This window comes from Acipenser ruthenus, chromosome 2 (genome assembly GCF_902713425.1).
Source record: "Acipenser ruthenus chromosome 2, fAciRut3.2 maternal haplotype, whole genome shotgun sequence".
Lineage (NCBI taxonomy): Eukaryota > Metazoa > Chordata > Actinopteri > Acipenseriformes > Acipenseridae > Acipenser > Acipenser ruthenus.
In genome coordinates, this window is record NC_081190.1 from 53491231 (window position 1) to 53510852 (window position 19622).

At 36.7% G+C, this 19622-nt stretch overlaps 1 protein-coding gene across 1 annotated transcript in view; it reads left to right on the forward strand.

Moving 5' to 3' along the window:
* Nucleotides 1-4690: 4690 nt before the first annotated feature.
* The window catches only part of musk (muscle, skeletal, receptor tyrosine kinase), a 92921-nt gene continuing 77989 nt past the window's right edge, over nt 4691-19622 (forward strand). Inside the window, exon 1 of the mRNA XM_058997095.1 lies at nt 4691-4914. Coding sequence (XP_058853078.1) covers nt 4836-4914 — 79 coding nt within the window. The 5' untranslated portion in view covers nt 4691-4835. The remainder of the gene's footprint in view (nt 4915-19622) is intronic.

Consider the following 19622-nt stretch of genomic DNA (forward strand, 5'->3'; position numbering starts at 1 on the left):
AGTATATATCCTTCCCAACAAGCAATTCACCACATTTTAGGCCTGCTTTTCAGTCACATATGTGAACGCGCAAAGGCGCCTTAAACCGCAAATGTATACTGGGCTGCAGACCTAAATATATGGCGGCTCTGAGGTGGTCCTGGGCCAGTCCAGTTGTGTGAACGGGGTCTTAGTTTAGACAGAATTATGAGACCTCTATTGAGGCCTCCGGGGTGCTTTAACCTTCTAAGTTTAAAAAAATCACCAGAATGTGATGACTGGAACAGAAAATAATAGGAAGTGAATCTAAATAACAAAAAATAAATTCATTATGAAAACTATTAGTTCTTACCTATACCCAGTAAAATGTAGGATTTTAAGGCAAAAGGCATTTTGCTGAAAATAACCGAGAATATTATTTATGGCTATTGAGGAGTCTCACCTTATGGAACGAAAATGTACTTATTGAATTTTGATTACATAACAGAAGGGAAACTTGCACAAGTCTTGGTACTGTATGTGTTTTTAGATGAGGAACCATTTTGTTAAGATTTTTGTATAAACTAGTGGCTGCTTACTTAACCCTTGTACGACTGTTTATTTAATATTTTATAAGAAGATTCTGACAGGAAAACAATTTTACTGGAATGCTTTGGTGTGGGTAAAAAGTATATGAGTTAAATAAATGGCTGGTGACATCAGATTTCCATGTGAATTTCAAAAAAGCGCTGAATCTTGTTTTTTTTACTTTAGATTGAAATTAAAAATGAATCTAATCCATATAAAGAAGGAGGCACCATGTTTTATAAAGTGGTACCGCAAGGCTTTTGTTGGTCAACACTGTAGTGCAACCAAATAGACCAACAGAATATTTTGGTGTGAACCTGTTGGGCAACAGTTTATTGTTGGCCAACCGTATTGGTAAAGTAGACCATTGTGCCCTACTTTTCTGGTGTATCGGCAGACATTTTAGTTGTTTAATTGACTATTGTTGTTCAAACTACAGTAGAGTGCATTATATACATTTTTTATATAAGAGGTAGAGGAACCTGAAATTGCCCCTTCATTTAATATACCACTTTAATGCATATTCCAATATAAAAATGTAAGTAATTAAGAGGATAATGAAAATGAGAAACAGGTGCAATTACAGAATTGTAAACTTGGTTGCTTTTCTGCAAAGGAGAATCCACCCCTAACCAATACGTCATCAGTTGACCGCTTAGAGTCTGGAGGAAGGGTTGCCCTCAGCCTGAGGTTTCCCCCTAAAAAATAAAAAAATATGTGAGTAGGGGTTTTTTCCTTACCCGAGTGCTGAGCGGTTCGTATTTAGTTCTGCGGGGTGCGTGGTCGGGTTGGAGAGGCTGGGCTCTCTTCCCCAGCGCAGTCATGCTCTGGGGGATGGGCCATGTCTCAGCTGCTGATTTTCATTAAATTCAATATTTGGGGGATAGGTGGCAGGGCGCCACTGTGGAGCGTGTTAATTATTTATTATTATTCATTCATGGTTTGGCGGCTTCGTCTTTTCGGGGGGAGGTGGCCCACAGCCACTTCTTATCTGCGGCACTGGGATGCATGTAACTGTTCATGTATTTCCAGCCGGCCTCGCACAGATAGCCGTCGGGCACCCATGGACGAGGCCTCCGGACAAATTTATCTTTCACTCGGGCCCTGAGGGCCCATCACAGTTCATAAATCAGCTGCAATTGCAATCACCATCATTCATTCATTACGGATTCTCTGTGCTGAAAGTGAGATAATTGTATTTTTTGGCCTTATAAAATTAGCTAAATCATTCTGTTTGGTTTTGTGCGGATGTATAAAGTTAACAGCTTTGCTCCCAACAAATTTCACCAATAGTGTTATCATCGAAGTCAGGTCGAATGAGTTCAGTGTGAACTTGGCTTAAAGCACTATATCAATCAAAGATTGCCCCGCTAACACTTCCAGTAAATGAATCCCAGAGAAGGTTTACACGTTTACAAACAGTTTACTTTTGAAGTTTACAATAAAGGAATTTCAAAGGACCTATTTTTTTTTTTGGAAAAGCTTCACCAGCTCCTCTCCAGATTCAACATGATCAACTGAAAACCAGCAAACCACCAGCTCCCTCTCCCAGAGGAGGAGGTGCTGCACAGCCTTCACTGTCCCCTAAACAAAGTCCAGCTAGTTTGGGTACAGTATTTCTGTACTACCATGTGCATGGATTGTATTGGCATTCCTATGCTTCACAAACCTGTTTCAGCCCCATGGGCTGTTGACTTGGCATGCGACAAATAGTATACTCAGCCAGTTGCTTACTTTTGCCAACTTATTTACAGCTTTGTCTCATGTTATAATCCAACCACCTGCAGTTTAAATAAAAACCTTGGCCTCTTAACCTTGTTTCCTTGGAAACAGTTACAACAAAAAAATATGTTCCCCTTTAGAAGCAACAGTTGGCTACATTTAGATGAGAACAATAAGCTGTCATCACCCCCCCCCCCCCCCCCATGTATTAATTAATACAAGCTGATCAATTTGATTAGCTGGTCATATTAAAACTACAGTAACTACAGTATTAAGGAGCTTATTGGCCAAAGCTTTGCTCACGAAACACCTTTGTTGCATTTTATTTAAGACAAGATGAAAACACATTCTTTAAAGTGAATTGATGGTATTGAAGTCGTAATTCATAAAAAAAAAAACACTTACAAACTAATTCAAATGTCCAGCCAAAACAGACATATAAACCCACAAAAAAAGAATTTCTAACTAAAAACATTAACACAGCCCGTATTATAGATATCTGATGATTAATGTCCAATTCTGGAAGGTATTGCTTACCTCATTTTCAAATGCAAATGTTATATTGACTGAACTGTTCAAAATAACGGTGTCACCGGAAACTGGTAGACTGTGAAAAAAGTAGATATCACCTTTACTGCGCCTGCACAAATTTCAGAAATTAAAGGAAGGTTCACGCCAGTCTGCATTTTCTATCTGTGAACTTTATGTGTTGAACACCCATATCACCATTTTTCTTTTAAACTGGTTACCTTAAATTGTAAAACATAGCAAACTGTTTTAAACTTTTAAGATGTTGTCAGAATCCTTATTAAAGCTACATTTTAAGTGAAAAAATATCTAGTTAATGTACACTACAGACATAAATCACATTTTTGAATATGATATACAGGTACATTAATTAATATAATAGACCCTGTTTAAAAAGGGTGGTAAGGTAAAGTTACATTTCTAAATGTGACTAATCCTGCATTTACCATGTGATTTTTATTTTATTTAATTTTATTTTATTTTTTTATGTGCAATTAATGAGCCATTCGAAGAAAAAAAAAGTGATAATACCACAGTATTGACATCAAAAAGTGATAATTCCTCTAGAGGAAAATATAACTGAACTTTGGCCCATTCGACTCCTCGAGACCATATCACTTTAAATTCAAACACAAAATGTCTCATTTTCAATCACTCGACAATACCCGCATTACAGAAATGTTCATTAATGATCAACAAAATGAGAATACGTTAATACTGCTAAACCTCGTCTTCTTTAATATTAGCATCACAAGGGTATACATGTATTATGAAAAATAATAGATGGGCCTCTTCAGTGAGTTACAGGAAAACAATTCCATCTTGGGTTTCTGTGACAGTTTATAAATTACTCGACCTTCGGTCTCGTAATTTATGACGTCACAGAAACCCTGGATGAAATTATTTTCCTGTAACTCACTGAAGCCCATCTATTATATATATATATATATATATATATATATATATATATATATATATATATATATATATATATATATATATATATATATATATATTAATATAATTAATACATTGAAGATAAAAATAAATTAAACATGAATTTACTTTACACCTAGATACACATTTCCTGTGACACCGGAAGGGAACAGACATCTGTCTTCATGGCAAACAAATGCTTAAAGCCTCGTCATTCTGTGCTTAAAATACAACCATAAAGCCTGTCAGTCATGAAACAGGTGGAACCTTCCACACAAAGGCTGTTAGTATGATTATAATGAGAGAATACCAGACCAAAATTAGATTAAGGCCAAGCAGCAGTTGCCAAGTCCCCACTCACAAAATGTGAAATTTCTGTCTCACTTCTGGGAAAGGCATGACCCATGATAATGTTAGAAAGAAATGAATGACACCTTAATAGCTAGTTTTCTGGGGACACTCCCAGAAGTAAACAGCTAACTTGCAAGATATACATTTTTACAACACTTGTGGTTTCCGCACTGCCCACATCCTCGGCACACGTGGAATTTAAACTATACCTATGTTCCACTACTGTAAGCACTTGTCCAAGACATATTTAAAAAATACTACATGAATAAACTGTCTGCAGTAATTGTATTGTTGTGGCTTATTGGCTCCGACAGTGAAGTTTTATGTTGCATGTGACACAGTCTCAGTTTTGTCTGGTAAGGTTGGTCCTCTATCTAAAATAACTTATTAACTATGGTCACTCATACATGACACTGATCTAGAGATGGTAGTCCTTAAAGACACTGTTTGTCTTTGATAAAGTTAACAAGAGTATTGTTACTTCAGTCTTTTTTCCCCCTCCAGAGCTGTGCTTCCACTTTCTCTTGTTTCAGAACGGCCCACATGCTTCTGAGTGGAACAGCACCAGCTGCCCTTGTCCATCTCAACAGCCAAGTCTGAAAATTCCGGAAAGTATACTAAGAGCCAAAAGAGCGGCCTACTGTAGAGATGGTTAGATGTATGAGAACTCCGTAGCAAAACAGGGTTTTAAAATGAAACAGACGGATGCTATTGAACAGTTTGTTTGAAGTGCAGCCTTTAATGGAATAACTATGAAGCTTGCAGAACACATTCCAGTACTACAAATCCTCTTCCTGGCACATTTCAGCGTTAATGAGGCACTACAAAAAGGTTTGTGTAATGGGAATATATTGAATTTGCTGCCTTTTCTGGACCAGTATAAACAAGATGAGATATAATGTCCACTGCCTGGACCGGGATGTAGCTGTTCAATTCAAAAGCTATACTTGTATTACTGCTTTAATTATATGAGTCAGATAGGATTAAACACAATGTGTTTGATTTAACTAAATTCTATTTTAAGATTTAAATGTAGTTGATGTATTATGCTCAAGAAGAATTACATTTTCATCTCACTACATTGGCTGATATATACTAAACTGCTAAAAAAAAAAAAATAGCCTTAGCCCCTTTCCCTTGTTTTACCCTAATTTATGATGATAAAGCAACCTGTAATGGTAAAATATAGTGTCTAATGTGTTTTCAGTATACCAGGGATGGACACAAAATTATACAATACTATTAGTACAGTTTAGGGCTGTTTTCAAGTTGGTTAAATTGTTCTGGAGTAAAGTTTTAATATTACTTTAACTATTTAACTGTTACCCTGGATTTCTGAAAATATGATTATTGTATTATCTATCGGTTCAGCTCTGTCTATACAGATCAACCAAACAACTTCAAGATCAGATAATCCCCAATACGCACATTTGTTACTTCAATTTCATTAAGGAAGTTCTCCAGAATGGCCCATAAGTCAATCACTTATTTCCTCATGAAACATCAGTCGTTAGTCTTAGATATGGAAACACCAGTCAGCTTAGTTTACTATCAGCCTTTATCAAAACTTGTCGTTTTCTTTCCCACTGTAACTGATACAGGGAGATGCAACTTTTAAATATAACAGCAAGTCAGGGGTTTCATTTCTTAAATTATTCAGACATTTGAGCAACAGCTCATTTGCACACAGATGTGTGCTATAAGAACCCCCTGAAATAACAGGCCATGACATTACATTAACACACAATAAATGAACAGAAAAGTGAATATTTGCACAACAAAAAGTTAATGAAATTGCAAAAATTAATAGGTCAACCGGGGTTACAAAATAGAATAGGTCTAGAAATGTTTTTAATTTCAAATCAAAACAAATCCGAGAATAGGGAAAACACTGCTGAAACACTTTCGATTAGATTGCTTGAGCAATGTGAGTATAATAGTAATGACGGCTACATCGTAGTTTAAATAGAGAAGGATGGGAACTGTTTCTTTAGATGTTTAGGCGTGGTTTTATATGGTTCACAAAATAACCATCGAACAATCAGAGATAATGTAATAGAACTAATGGAAAGCAATATGAAACAATATGAAATGTACATCGACTCAGTGACCCATATTGAAAAAATGAAATTAAGTGACGGGAGTATAGATTCTTGGGCTACAGAGGCACAAGTTTTGCAGCTGCAGACCTCCTAAATAGGCCCATACATGTATACATAGACTTAAAGACTAAGGATTATTTTAAATATGAAGGCACAATAGAAACTATTAAAAAATAAGAACAATCCAATTAATCTCTAAAATAACAATAACCATTTCTCAGTTATTGTATTTAAAGACAATGAAACCGGAAGAAAATCTGAATACTGTGGTATAATTAAGAAAGATAATAAATACATATCACAGTAAAAATAAACCAGTTTAAAGTAAAGAATGCAAAATAGAGAATTAAACATCTCAATAAAACAGAAAGATATAAATGGTACCAAGTACACTAAAGATAGGACAGAAGACATAGTATTATTTATCAAGTAAAACTTTAACCACATTCCAAAAAACAGTATTGAGTAAAGGACTTAAGTCTATACTGACTACAAAATACATCGATAAAGATAAACTGTCCACTGAATTAAAGGAGTGGGAGAGACGCATGAGATTAGCAGGATATTTTTCAATTAAAATATCTCAGATTCAGAGGGTAATTATGAGCATGGGATTAAGGTTAATAGTACAAGCACTTGGACTCCTCTGGATGGAAGAGATAAATGGTTAGATATGTATATTGAAGTAGTTAAACAAGAAATATTAGTAGGACTAAAGAAAAAATGTAAACTTAATTTAACCAATATTGAAGAACAAGCTATAACTGAGTTGTTAAATGATGACGGTAAAGGTTCGGAAACAGTGATCATGAACACAGATGACTATAGGAAATCTGTAGAATAAATAATATGGATACATATGAAGTTAAAAGCAATAAGATCAATAAATCGGTAAGGAAATTGCAGAGAGACTATACAATAAAGGAATTATATCAAAAGAATTAAAAAAATACATGCAGCCACATAATGCAAGAACAGGCCTAGCAAGAGGAAATCCTAAAATGCACAAAGAAAATCATCCTATGCGAATGATAGTCAGTACAATAATCCAACACACATAATAGCTGAAATAACAGAAAAACAACTTAGGTCGCACGTTGAGAAATTACCAAGCAATGTTAAGGATACAACACAATTTTTAAAAAGACTTGAATCAATAAAACACAACCTTCCAGAGAATACAATTTTATTTTGCATGGATGTAAAATCCTTGTACCCAAGTGTCCCTTGTAAAGAAACTTTAGAAGCTTGTCAAAAAGCACTAGATAATAGACTAGATAAATCAATACCAACAGCAGAGGTGTTAAACATGATCAACGTAGTTTTAGAAAGTTATTTTACATTTGTTGATAAGAATTACAAACAAAACGATGGTACAGCAATAGGATCTAAATTAGGAATGCATTTTGCCAGTACATACATGGGAAAATGGGAAGAATAATTACTTACAAAATCGGAAAGAGAACCTTTAGAATACATTCAGTTTGTAGATGATATTTTGGGGGTTTGGACACATGGAGAAGAACCTCTTTTCCAGTTTCATAAAATGGCAAATGAAATACACAGTAATATTAAAGTGGACCTTCAATGGACAAGAAAAGAAATATAATTTTTAGATGCCATAGTAAAACTTGAAGAAGGTTCAATTGAGACTGACCACTTTTGTAAACCTAGTGACATGCATCAGTATTTGCACATGTCCTCTGCACATCCGATACACACTAAAAGGGCAATCCCAAAGGGTCTTGGAATAAGAATACGAAGAATATGCTCAAAAGAAAGTGACTATGTAAAACAAAGAAATCTATTAAAAACAAATCTTAAAAAAAGAGGATACAAAGAAAGAATTATAGAGAATTATAGAGAGTTAAGAACAGTGGTCAAAATAAAAAATAGAGATAAAAAGGTCAAAAGACTCAAAACTTGTGCCTAATATTTTTAAGATAGTTTGGAAACACTTGCAGATTCTACATAATTAAAAAAAAAAATGAAAAAAGTATTTCCTAAAGTCCCAGTTGTTGCATTCAAAAGAGAAGCTAATTTAGGTGATATTTTAGTTCACAGTAAACATAAAACAATAATTGACAGAATAGGTTCTACAAATACTTGCACTAGTACATGTAAAGTGTGTAAATAAATGGACAAAAGTATAAATATATTTAAACATAAGAACAACACATATCCACTAAAAACTAATACATTTAGCCTGTGAAAAATGTGATTAAATAAAATATGTTAGAGAGACTGAAACGACTTCATATAAAAGAATTCAGCCACCTTTCATTAATCTGAAATAAGAAAATTCACGAACCAATAGTACAGCACTTCACCAGTCAAGGACATGACATAAATGATGTAAAGTTTGTAGTATTAGAACAGCTCAAATTAGACAATGTGACATATAGAAGAATAAAAGAAATTAAATAGACTGAACATGATTATGCCAGCGGGACTCAACAGAAAAGAATGAACTAATTAACTCCAATAAATATATAACATTTAAATAAATAAATAAACAAACAAAATTCATTCAAAAGTCGTGCATGCTGACACGCTGGGGAGACCAAATCAAGGCTGATCCTCAGAGCCAGCATTGCATGATAATATAAATATAAGTTTATATAAACTAATATTAATTAGAATTAATACAGATTTAAAGATAGAAGTAAAAATGATGTCACAGTATATAGAACACCATTACATCATGTAAGAATAAATCATGAATTTGAATATAAACAATAACAGAAATAACAGAAAGATATGTACAACATATCTAAACGTTGGGAAGCTGCGCTAATATATATACAGTGCCTTGCGAAAGTATTCGGCCCCCTTGAACTTTGCGACCTTTTGCCACATTTCAGGCTTCAAACATAAAGATATGAAACTGTAATTTTTTGTGAAGAATCAACAACAAGTGGGACACAATCATGAAGTGGAACGAAATTTATTGGATATTTCAAACTTTTTTAACAAATAAAAAACTGAAAAATTGGGCGTGCAAAATTATTCAGCCCCTTTACTTTCAGTGCAGCAAACTCTCTCCAGAAGTTCAGTGAGGATCTCTGAATGATCCAATGTTGACCTAAATGACTAATGATGATAAATAGAATCCACCTGTGTGTAATCAAGTCTCCGTATAAATGCACCTGCACTGTGATAGTCTCAGAGGTCCGTTTAAAGCGCAGAGAGCATCATGAAGAACAAGGAACACACCAGGCAGGTCCGAGATACTGTTGTGGAGAAGTTTAAAGCCGGATTTGGATACAAAAAGATTTCCCAAGCTTTAAACATCCCAAGGAGCACTGTGCAAGCGATAATATTGAAATGGAAGGAGTATCAGACCACTGCAAATCTACCAAGACCTGGCCGTCCCTCTAAACTTTCAGGTCATACAAGGAGAAGACTGATCAGAGATGCAGCCAAGAGACCCATGATCACTCTGGATGAACTGCAGAGATCTACAGCTGAGGTGGGAGACTCTGTCCATAGGACAACAATCAGTCGTATACTGCACAAATCTGGCCTTTATGGAAGAGTGGCAAGAAGAAAGCCATTTCTTAAAGATATCCATAAAAAGTGTCGTTTACAGTTTGCCACAAGCCACCTGGGAGACACACCAAACATGTGGAAGAAGGTGCTCTGGTCAGATGAAACCAAAATCGAACTTTTTGGCAACAATGCAAAACGTTATGTTTGGCGTAAAAGCAACACAGCTCATCACCCTGAACACACCATCCCCACTGTCAAACATGGTGGTGGCAGCATCATGGTTTGGGCCTGCTTTTCTTCAGCAGGGACAGGGAAGATGGTTAAAATTGATGGGAAGATGGATGGAGCCAAATACAGGACCATTCTGGAAGAAAACCTGATGGAGTCTGCAAAAGACCTGAGACTGGGACGGAGATTTGTCTTCCAACAAGACAATGATCCAAAACATAAAGCAAAATCTACAATGGAATGGTTCACAAATAAACAATAAACGGGCAGCAGTGTGGAGTAGTGGTTAGGGCTCTTGACTCTTGACCGGAGGGTTGTGGGTTCAATCCCCAGTGGGGGACACTGCTGTTGTACCCTTGAGCAAGGTACTTTACCTAGATTGCTCCAGTAAAAACCCAACTGTATAAATGGGTAATTGTATGTAAAAATAATGTGATATCTGTATAATGTGAAATAATGTATAATGTGATATCTTGTAACAATTGTTAGTCGCCCTGGATAAGGGCGTCTGCTAAGAAATAAATAATAATAAATAATAATAAACATATCCAGGTGTTAGAATGGCCAAGTCAAAGTCCAGACCTGAATCCAATCGAGAATCTGTGGAAAGAACTGAAAACTGCTGTTCACAAATGCTCTCCATCCAACCTCACTGAGCTCGAGCTGTTTTGCAAGGAGGAATGGGCAAAAATGTCAGTCTCTCGATGTGCAAAACTGATAGAGACATACCCCAAGCGACTTACAGCTGTAATCGCAGCAAAAGGTGGCGCTACAAAGTATTAACTTAAGGGGGCTGAATAATTTTGCACGCCCAATTTTTCAGTTTTTTATTTGTTAAAAAAGTTTGAAATATCCAATAAATTTCGTTCCACTTCATGATTGTGTCCCACTTGTTGTTGATTATTCACAAAAAATTACAGTTTCATATCTTTATGTTTGAAGCCTGAAATGTGGCAAAAGGTCGCAAAGTTCAAGGGGGCCAAATACTTTCGCAAGGCACTGTATATATAGTAATCCGTTGTGTATCCGCCCGTCACATATCCGCCCTAGCCGTTTATCCGCCATGATCAACCTGTTCAGCAACATTAGTTTATTATTGAACAGAGGAGATTAGTTCAGATATTGTAGATCATAACTAAGTTTTCGTACACTGTGTTGTATGTGCTCCGTGCGCTGCCATTGCTGGTAGTGTCACGTGAACTGTTCAGTGTGTTGATATGTAAATAAATCCCGTTCACCTGTGGGGCGTATCCTCTTCAACCTCTGTCTTGATCTCCTGCCTGTCACTCAGCAGAGAATGCACACACCCACATGGCAGATGGCTACTCTGTCAAAGGAATTAGTACCCTATATCTGAATCTCAAAACAATAATTGTGTGAATATAGTAATTGTAACAGCTGTGTATTATGGTATTTAAAACAGGACTCATTCATCCGCCTTTTTACATATCCGCCCTTACTCTGGTCCCAGTGCAGTCGGATATGCGATGGATTAATGTAGTAAATATGGACTAGACAGGAGAGCTATAGTGTAAAATTATTGACCCGAGGGAAGACTATTCTTACCGACAGGGGGCTATAATACCCGAAGCCAAATATATACACTACCGGTCAAAAGTTTTAGAACACCCCCATTTTTCCAGTTTTTATTGAAATTTAAGCAGTTCAAGTCCAGTGAATAACCTGAAATGGTACAAAGGTAAGCGGTTAACTGCCAGAGTTTAAAAAAAAAGTTTAGGTTACCAAAAACTGAAAAATAATGTATATTTCAGAGTTATACAAAAAGGCCTTTTTCAGGGAACAAGTAATGGGTTAACAACTTACAGCTGTTCTGCAGCAATGGAAGTAAATTAAGCCTTGAAAGTTGATGCTAACAATTCCTACAGGTGTCCCAACTTTTGTTGATTACTTACAAACTCTCTGTCTGTATAAAAGCAGTGTTGGAACAGACTTTGTTACTACACCCTCTTAAGCATTATTTGGACAGTATTGTAGTGCAGGAATTAGTATATTGCTCTTATAATGGCAAGAAAAATGCAATTAACAAAGGAAGACAGACAGACCATTATAATCCTTAAAAGTGTAGGTCTTTCCTTTAGAGAAATTGCAAAGAAAGCCAAGGTGTCAGTGAGTACAGTTTCCTACACCATCAAAAGGCACTTGGAAACTGGAGGAAACTCTGACTCTGAAATCTTCGGTTCATCACGCAGGGTTTTTGTACGCCGTTGAGTAGGCGAAAGGATGGTTCCTCGGTGTGTGACACCAACTGTCAAACATGGAGGAGGAAGCGTGATGGTCTGGGGCTCTTTTGCTGGATCCAGAGTCGGCGACTTGCACAGAGTGAGTGGCACCCTGAACCAAAACTGCTACCACAGCATTTTGCAGCGCCATGCAATACCCTCTGGTATACGCCTAGTTGGTCAGGGGTTCATCCAACAGCAAGATAATGACCCAAAACATACCTCCAGGCTATGTCAGAACTACCTTAGAAGAAAAGAACAAGACGATAGGCTTCAAATCATGGAATGGCCAGCACAGTCTCCAGACTTAAACCCCATCGAGCTGGTTTGGGATGAACTGGACAGAAGGGTGAAAGCAAAGCAACCTACAAGTGCAACACATTTGTGGGAACTTCTGCAACAGTGTTGGGAAGAACTTTCCGAACAATATTTGATTTCCATTGTAGAAAGAATGCCACGAGTGTGTTCGGCTGTTATATCTGCAAAAGGTGGCTACTTTGATGAGTAAAAAATTTAGATTAAATTTTGTTAAACAAAACGATTCCATGATTTCTTTTTTATCTCCAATTGTTTATTTGTTCTATGCTTTAATTTCAGAGTACATTGAGACATTAAACTGCGTAAATTTCAATAAAAACTGGAAAAATTGAGGTGTTCTAAAACTTTTGACCGGTAGTGTGTATGTATGTATATATATATATATATATATATATATATATATATATATATATATATATATATATATATACACACACACACACACACATGTTTTCTTTTCTTTTCGGAATTTCCAACAATGAATTGTGGCCTTGAATGTTTTAAAAGAACTAGAAATGTTTTGAATAATGCAAAAGCATAATATAAAGGTAAAAACTGCAATTTTCAGATTATACCATGCACCCTTTTTCACATTTTGGGTTTATTTATGCTTGTTATACTTGTTACGAAATATATACAAGGTGTGCAGTACACTTGGGTTGGTGTTTTGATGGGACATTATAGAAGAGTGCTTGTTATAGAAGTCATAAGCATTATACACAGGGTGTGCTTTATATTTTAAAAATCAGTTATAATTATGATTATGTTTAAGAATGTTAATGAATTCCTGATTATGAGCCCTGAGAAATGTATTAAAATTTTTAAAGCCTGGTTTTATTTGCAACACAGATTTCTGGAGATTGGTCTGAATTAAAGCCCTTTTAGTGTTTGCTGAGAAGAAAGTCCACACTACTTGGACAACTTATTGTGAATGCCGAAATTCTCCAACCACCATGTTTCTTAAACAGGATCAGACCTTTGTAGAGAAGAAGCCCAAACCGCCAATAACAGTGCGTATAACCAAGGTCGGGGTTTTAATTGTTGAAGAAGCCAAAACTGCATACGACCATGGGCCTCATTTACGAAGCATTTACCGTACGCAAAACATGATTACCATGCCCAGTTCTGTCCCTGTCCTATTTACTATTCCCATTTCTGTGCGGAAAACAAGTATTTAGTGAATGCTAAAAGAAAGGGGCGGAATAGCACCACCACCTCGTGTACGTATACAAAGCAGCATGTTAAACACATATAATGAGTTGCCATACATTCATGAGCTATTCATGAGCTATTCCTGAGCATAGGTGGTGGAAGCTGTCTACGATTTTGGTGGTGAGGGGGGGGTGGTGAGGGGAGGGGGGGTGAGGTGAGGGGAGGGGGGGGGGGGGGGTCGTCAGTGTTCTTTTTGGTGTTCCAGCTAAAACAAAAGTTTTACGTTAATATTGAACATCATTAAGACCCTGCCAAAAAATGAGACATACAACAAACAGCTCTTCATTGTCTTATTTCATAAAAATACTGATTTGAAATAGCAGATATTTAAGGTCCTGTATAACCAGAACATGTTAATGTGACACTATGATTTATTTTGGACTAATTGTAAGTAGACTAAGAAAAAAAGAAAATATGCTTCGTTTCAATTTAAAATAATACTTTATTATCTACGCATCCTACAATGCATCAGCATGGCTTGTTTTGTACTGTAGGCTAGACTAAAAAAAAAAAAAAAAAAAAAAAGCCTAAATAATAACAAAATAACTAAATTAATTCAGCATATATTCTTCTCTCTCTCTCTCTCTCTCTCTCTCTCTCTCTCTCTCTCTCTCTCTCTCTCTCTCTCTCTCTCATATTTGTTATCCCTGCCGCTACCAGTAAGTAAGGTCTGTCAATAGAATAAATACTGTGCGCAGTTTTATTTTGTATTTTCGTGTCACGTGGTTCTTTGTTTACATTAAATAAATCTTGCATGCCTGAGGGGCATTGTCAACATCACCTCTGTGTGTCTCCCTGTCTGTCTGCGGATACCCACACCCGCTATGACAATATGTTCACTTACTTTCTTGTTACGTGAACAGTTTATTTTGGTACATTTTGTATTGCTCATTAAATAAGGAATCACTTTGAGCAAAGTACACAATTTCTGAATGTAAGTTCTACATTTCCATTCAGTCCTAGTCCTTTTTTAACCTAGGACCCCAGAGGTGAAGAGCTTTTTTAAGGCAGCATATTTCTGTTGCCCTAAGCTAGACCCTGCAGTGAACCTTTCACTCCAAAGTAAAGAATGTAACTGCTGTTCAGGACAAGGACTTGGCATGCACCAACTAAAGGAAATCCTGCTGCTTGAGAATGCCTAAATCTTATTTAGAGGTATCTGAAAAACATTTACAGATAACCTGTACTTATGATCAATCCAAGACTCAAAAACAACTCCAAACTTAAAATATAGCTTAAAAGCATTTTGGCCTCTTTGAAAAAAAAAACATGTAAAGATAACTGTGGATAATTATCCATCTGAAACCTGAAATTACTCTAAATATATGAATATCTTCAAAGCACTTTGAAATAACTGAAAGTTATTTAAATCCTTGCAGATGAAGCCAAGTTGTCGTTTGGCTCTGAAAAACATTTAAAGATAGCATAAAATAAGAATACATTTCATGACTGAATTTTAGGACTTTAAAGAAATCTGGAAATAATTCATAAAATGATTAGAAATAAATATGGGCAGCTAGCATGTCACGGAATAGAAGACAAATAATTTAAATTATTTTATTTAAACTATTGCAGCCATCACTTTTGTACATGTTATTTAAAAGTAAGAGAATATATATGCATAGAACTGACGTTTCAAATGTAAAAGCACCTGTGACAGACCGTATGATGGAAGAAAACAGGTTCATGTATATTGTACTATTGTAGGGTTGCAGTTTTATTTTTTGTGTTTTTACTGGTTAATTTCTAGTTTAACCAAGTCGTTGCCTTCTCCCTGTAGTTGTGTCTGTGGCAGCCCTGAATATGCACATGCAAAATCAGATAATTGTGTATGTTATGGTAAAAGTTAAAATCTGAAATATATTGCTTTTACCGGTTAATCTTATAATTTACAGAAGCTTGTTGTTAAATATTTGGAATTATGATCAATATAGGAAGCTTTAATGAGGCAGTCTGTGCTCTGCTGTTCAGAGCAGACCCTAACTGTGTTAATTAGTAGAAGCTCGATCTGTTTGCCTGAAGACAACCTTTTGTAGCAATAGAAATAAAAAGTGCATCCAGTGTTTAAATGCATATCTTTGACTCATGAACTCCATATCCCAAATGTCCTGCCCACTAACTTATCAAACCTCCGGGCAGAATATATGGGTTCAGAGCAGGAACCTGTTAAGAGACCATTAAAAACTTTAAGCATGTGTTGTCTTCCATTGTGTTGCTTCTTATACTTGTTGGTTTTCAATTTGGTTTACATGTGAAGTAACTGGAGTGTTAATGGTTCTCCATATACTAGTACAACAGTTTGCTATTTTGGCTGTTAGTTATCTGTGATTTGTTTGTAATGCTGCCATTTTTAGATATGACCTACTGTAACTGGTTTTCAAGTGATCTTCTGTGCTTCCTGTAATTATTTGTAACCTAAAGATGTTCCAGCAATCTGAACCATGCCTGCATACTCAGCACCCCATCTGCTTATAATTAGGGCTTGAAGTTTCCGGTTTGAACCGATAATACTGAAAAAACGCCCCCAAAGACCAATTTAGAAAATTCAGTTTATTTTTTTAATCTGATAAACCTGGGTTTTGGCAATATATTTTAAATAATGTCAACCATTCACTTCTCTCTACATAAAGAAAACAGCTTTCAGAAGACGGGCAGTGTGCAAAGACATTGCAAATGACCAATCATCAATTTTTGTGGACCTAAAATGTGTCAGTGATGACTGCACAAATTGGGCATTTGCCGTGGGTCCATGGCATTGCGTTTTTATTTGCTTCCATTATTCATGCTCCATATTTTGCTGTCTTTGATGACTGCATAAACATTTATTTTTATTTATTTTTATAAATTTAGTCGTCGCCAATTATTTTCACCCCGGTTTTCACCCCAATTTAGCATGCCCAATTATTATCTGTATCCCCGGCTCACCGCTCGCAACCCCCCCGCCGACTCGGGAAACGGAGCCTGGAACACGCGTCCTCCGAAACGTGCTCCTTCCAAGCCGGAGGACAACACAGATCTGGCGGCTCCGCTGCAGAGCCGCAGGCGCCCTATCGGCCACAGGGGTCGCTGATGCGCGGTGAGCCATGGATTCCCCTGCCGACCTAAGCCCTCCCTACCCGGGCAGCGCTCAGCCAATTGTGCGCCGCCCCCTAGGAACTCCCGGTCACGGTCAGCTGTGACATAGCCTGGATTCGAACCTGCGATCTCCAGGCTATAGGGCAAATCCTGCGAGGAGCGCCTTTACTGGATGCGCCACTCGGGAGCCCGCTGACTGCATAAACATTTAAGCAGGCAGAACATTCATAAAAACAATTGCACAGTCAATATTAGATTAAACAAAGTTACAATAAAACAAAGCATTAGACAACAATTTATCAACACAACAATAATAATTGGTCAAAGCAACTTCTATAGAGTTCATAGCAAGAGATTCTCTTATCGCTTAGCTTGGAAACTAAGTTGCATGCAATTACGATGGAAACTCCTTCATAGCTTACCATACACAAAACAAGAAATAAAACAAGGTTTTGGTTCTTTAAGTGCAATGCTCCATAAGTGAAATATCTGATTCTGTATCATAAGATATTCTCTACAACATGTAATATAGTATTACTTACATGAGACATTCTCTAAAATGACTTCACAATGAATACCACAAGTTACCACAATTACAATATTAACTTTTTTATTTATACAGTAAGATACCTGTTATCTAATCACATATAAGCATAGATTTTTACTCTACATAAAGTTATTCAAGTTATGAGATCATGTGAAGTGTAAGGGAAAAATGCAGACGAAAACAACACTTGAACATTAAAACTCTTGCCAGCTCTTTTGTGGCAAAAAGTATAAACTACATTGTTATACAGAGCAGTCACCACTAATTGTTTTTATACTACTTTATTAGCAGAGGCGTTATGACATTGCTGCCAACACCCTCATTTGATAGACGCTTTGAGATCCAGCATTCTTGAAGATGCACTCCATACTGTTAAGCTATTCCCTTCACCATGACTCTGCCGCTGCTGGATTCGATAGGCTAGTACATCCTCAGAGTTAATGTGATTTATTCAATGGGCCCAAGCACTTCTCTTCAATGTGATCTTGACATAATGTTTTTAAATATGGAGATCCTGAGATAATTTTCCTTGTGATCACAACATAACACATATCTTAAAGTTGACTTGATCACAGAGCCGATGCTATCTTTGTATGTTCTACTTGTGTGGTTTATAGTGACCAATATGTAGTACTAATGTAAATGCCGGTATAACATAGTGTGCAGGAAATCTACTGAGATTTGGTGTGATAAGATGGCTGAACAGAACTCTCAAATTCCAATGTTCAGGCAGCCAGTAGGGGGTTCATTATTGGGTTTATCTAGGTTCTTGGGCAAACCTGATAAGCATTAGCTTCATACTTACATGTGTAGACAAGTCATGTAGTTCTGTTCAGATAAAGCAGTGCATCTTAAGGCAGAGAGACCAGGATCCATGGTACACCTACTCGGCAGCTTTGCAGCCATTTTGAAGGGAAAATTTTGTGTTGCTAAAATTCAGGAACAATGAGAGGCCAGAGAGAGTTCCTGAATAGTTAGTCCTATCAGAGCCTAGACACTGTTAGAAGTAGAGGGGTCAATCACTGTCTCCTGTGTCAGCCAGACTTTGAGTAGGACCCCGTTCACACTACTGTGCTGGGCCAGGCCCCTCTGTGGAGTGACGTCCTCGGTCCCGTCTACCGAGGGAATAAGTAGTCACTCCGCAGAGCTCACATCCTCTTTTTGATATTGTTATATGTAAAGTTCTTGCATTATTTGTCTGAAGTTGAAATTGGATTACAAGCAATAGGAGTTTAAGTATGACTTGTGTTAGTTTTCAACCTATTGATTAAGTTGGTCTCAGGTCACAATATGATCTAATTAATTAATAAGTGTTGTTTATTTACCCTATTTTCACTGTGTACAGGAAAATCCCCCTGCAGAGCAACATCTTGTTTGCAGATGCTCCCAGCTGTTGTTACAACAACTTGAGTCATCAACAATATTACTTACAGTACAACAAAATGACAGCAATCCCAAAATAACAAACATTCCCAAACATTTAAACAATAATTTGATTTATGTGTGCAATAATTAAAAATAGTAATACATTTTCCTGTTGAAAAAAATATTACAGTAGATACATTACATTGGTTATACCAGATAAGTGTTATTTGTTTAATAAAGGCTTTCTACAATTCAATGACCTATAACAGGAGTCATAAGTTTCATCAAATTATTCAAGTTGCAAGATCATGTGAAGTGTAAGGGAAAAATGCAGACGAAAACAACACTTGAACATTAAAACTCTTGTCAGCTCTTTTGGGGCAAAAAGTATAAACAACATTGTCATAAGTTATACAGAGCAGTCACCACTAATTGTTTTTATACTTTATTATTAGCAGAGGCGTTATGACATTGCTGCCAACACCCTCATTTGATAGACGCTTTGAGATCCAGCATTCTTGAAGATGCACTCCATACTGTTAAGCTATTCCCTTCACCATGACTCTGCCGCTGCTGGATTCGATAGGCTAGTACATCCTCAGAGTTAATGTGATTTATTCAATGGTCCCAAACACTTCTCTTCATGATTTCCATTACATGAGTGTAGATGTTAAAACTTCATGCTGATTTGAACTCGGCTCTCGCCAAGATAAGCACCAACTAAGACGTAGCTTTACAGTAAACTAATGTGATCCATCTGTGTCTCCATCCATTTGCGTTTCTTTCCATATGATGAAGTAGATATCCTTCTGCCTGGTGTTGATGGCTGAAGTATAATGCTGGCTCCAGGGATCAGCTTATTTGACTCCCTAGCGCATCAGCACACACAACGGCTGCGATGCTGGCTCCGGGGATCAAACACAGTGCGGTCTCCCCAGCGCATCAGCATGACAACTGTCT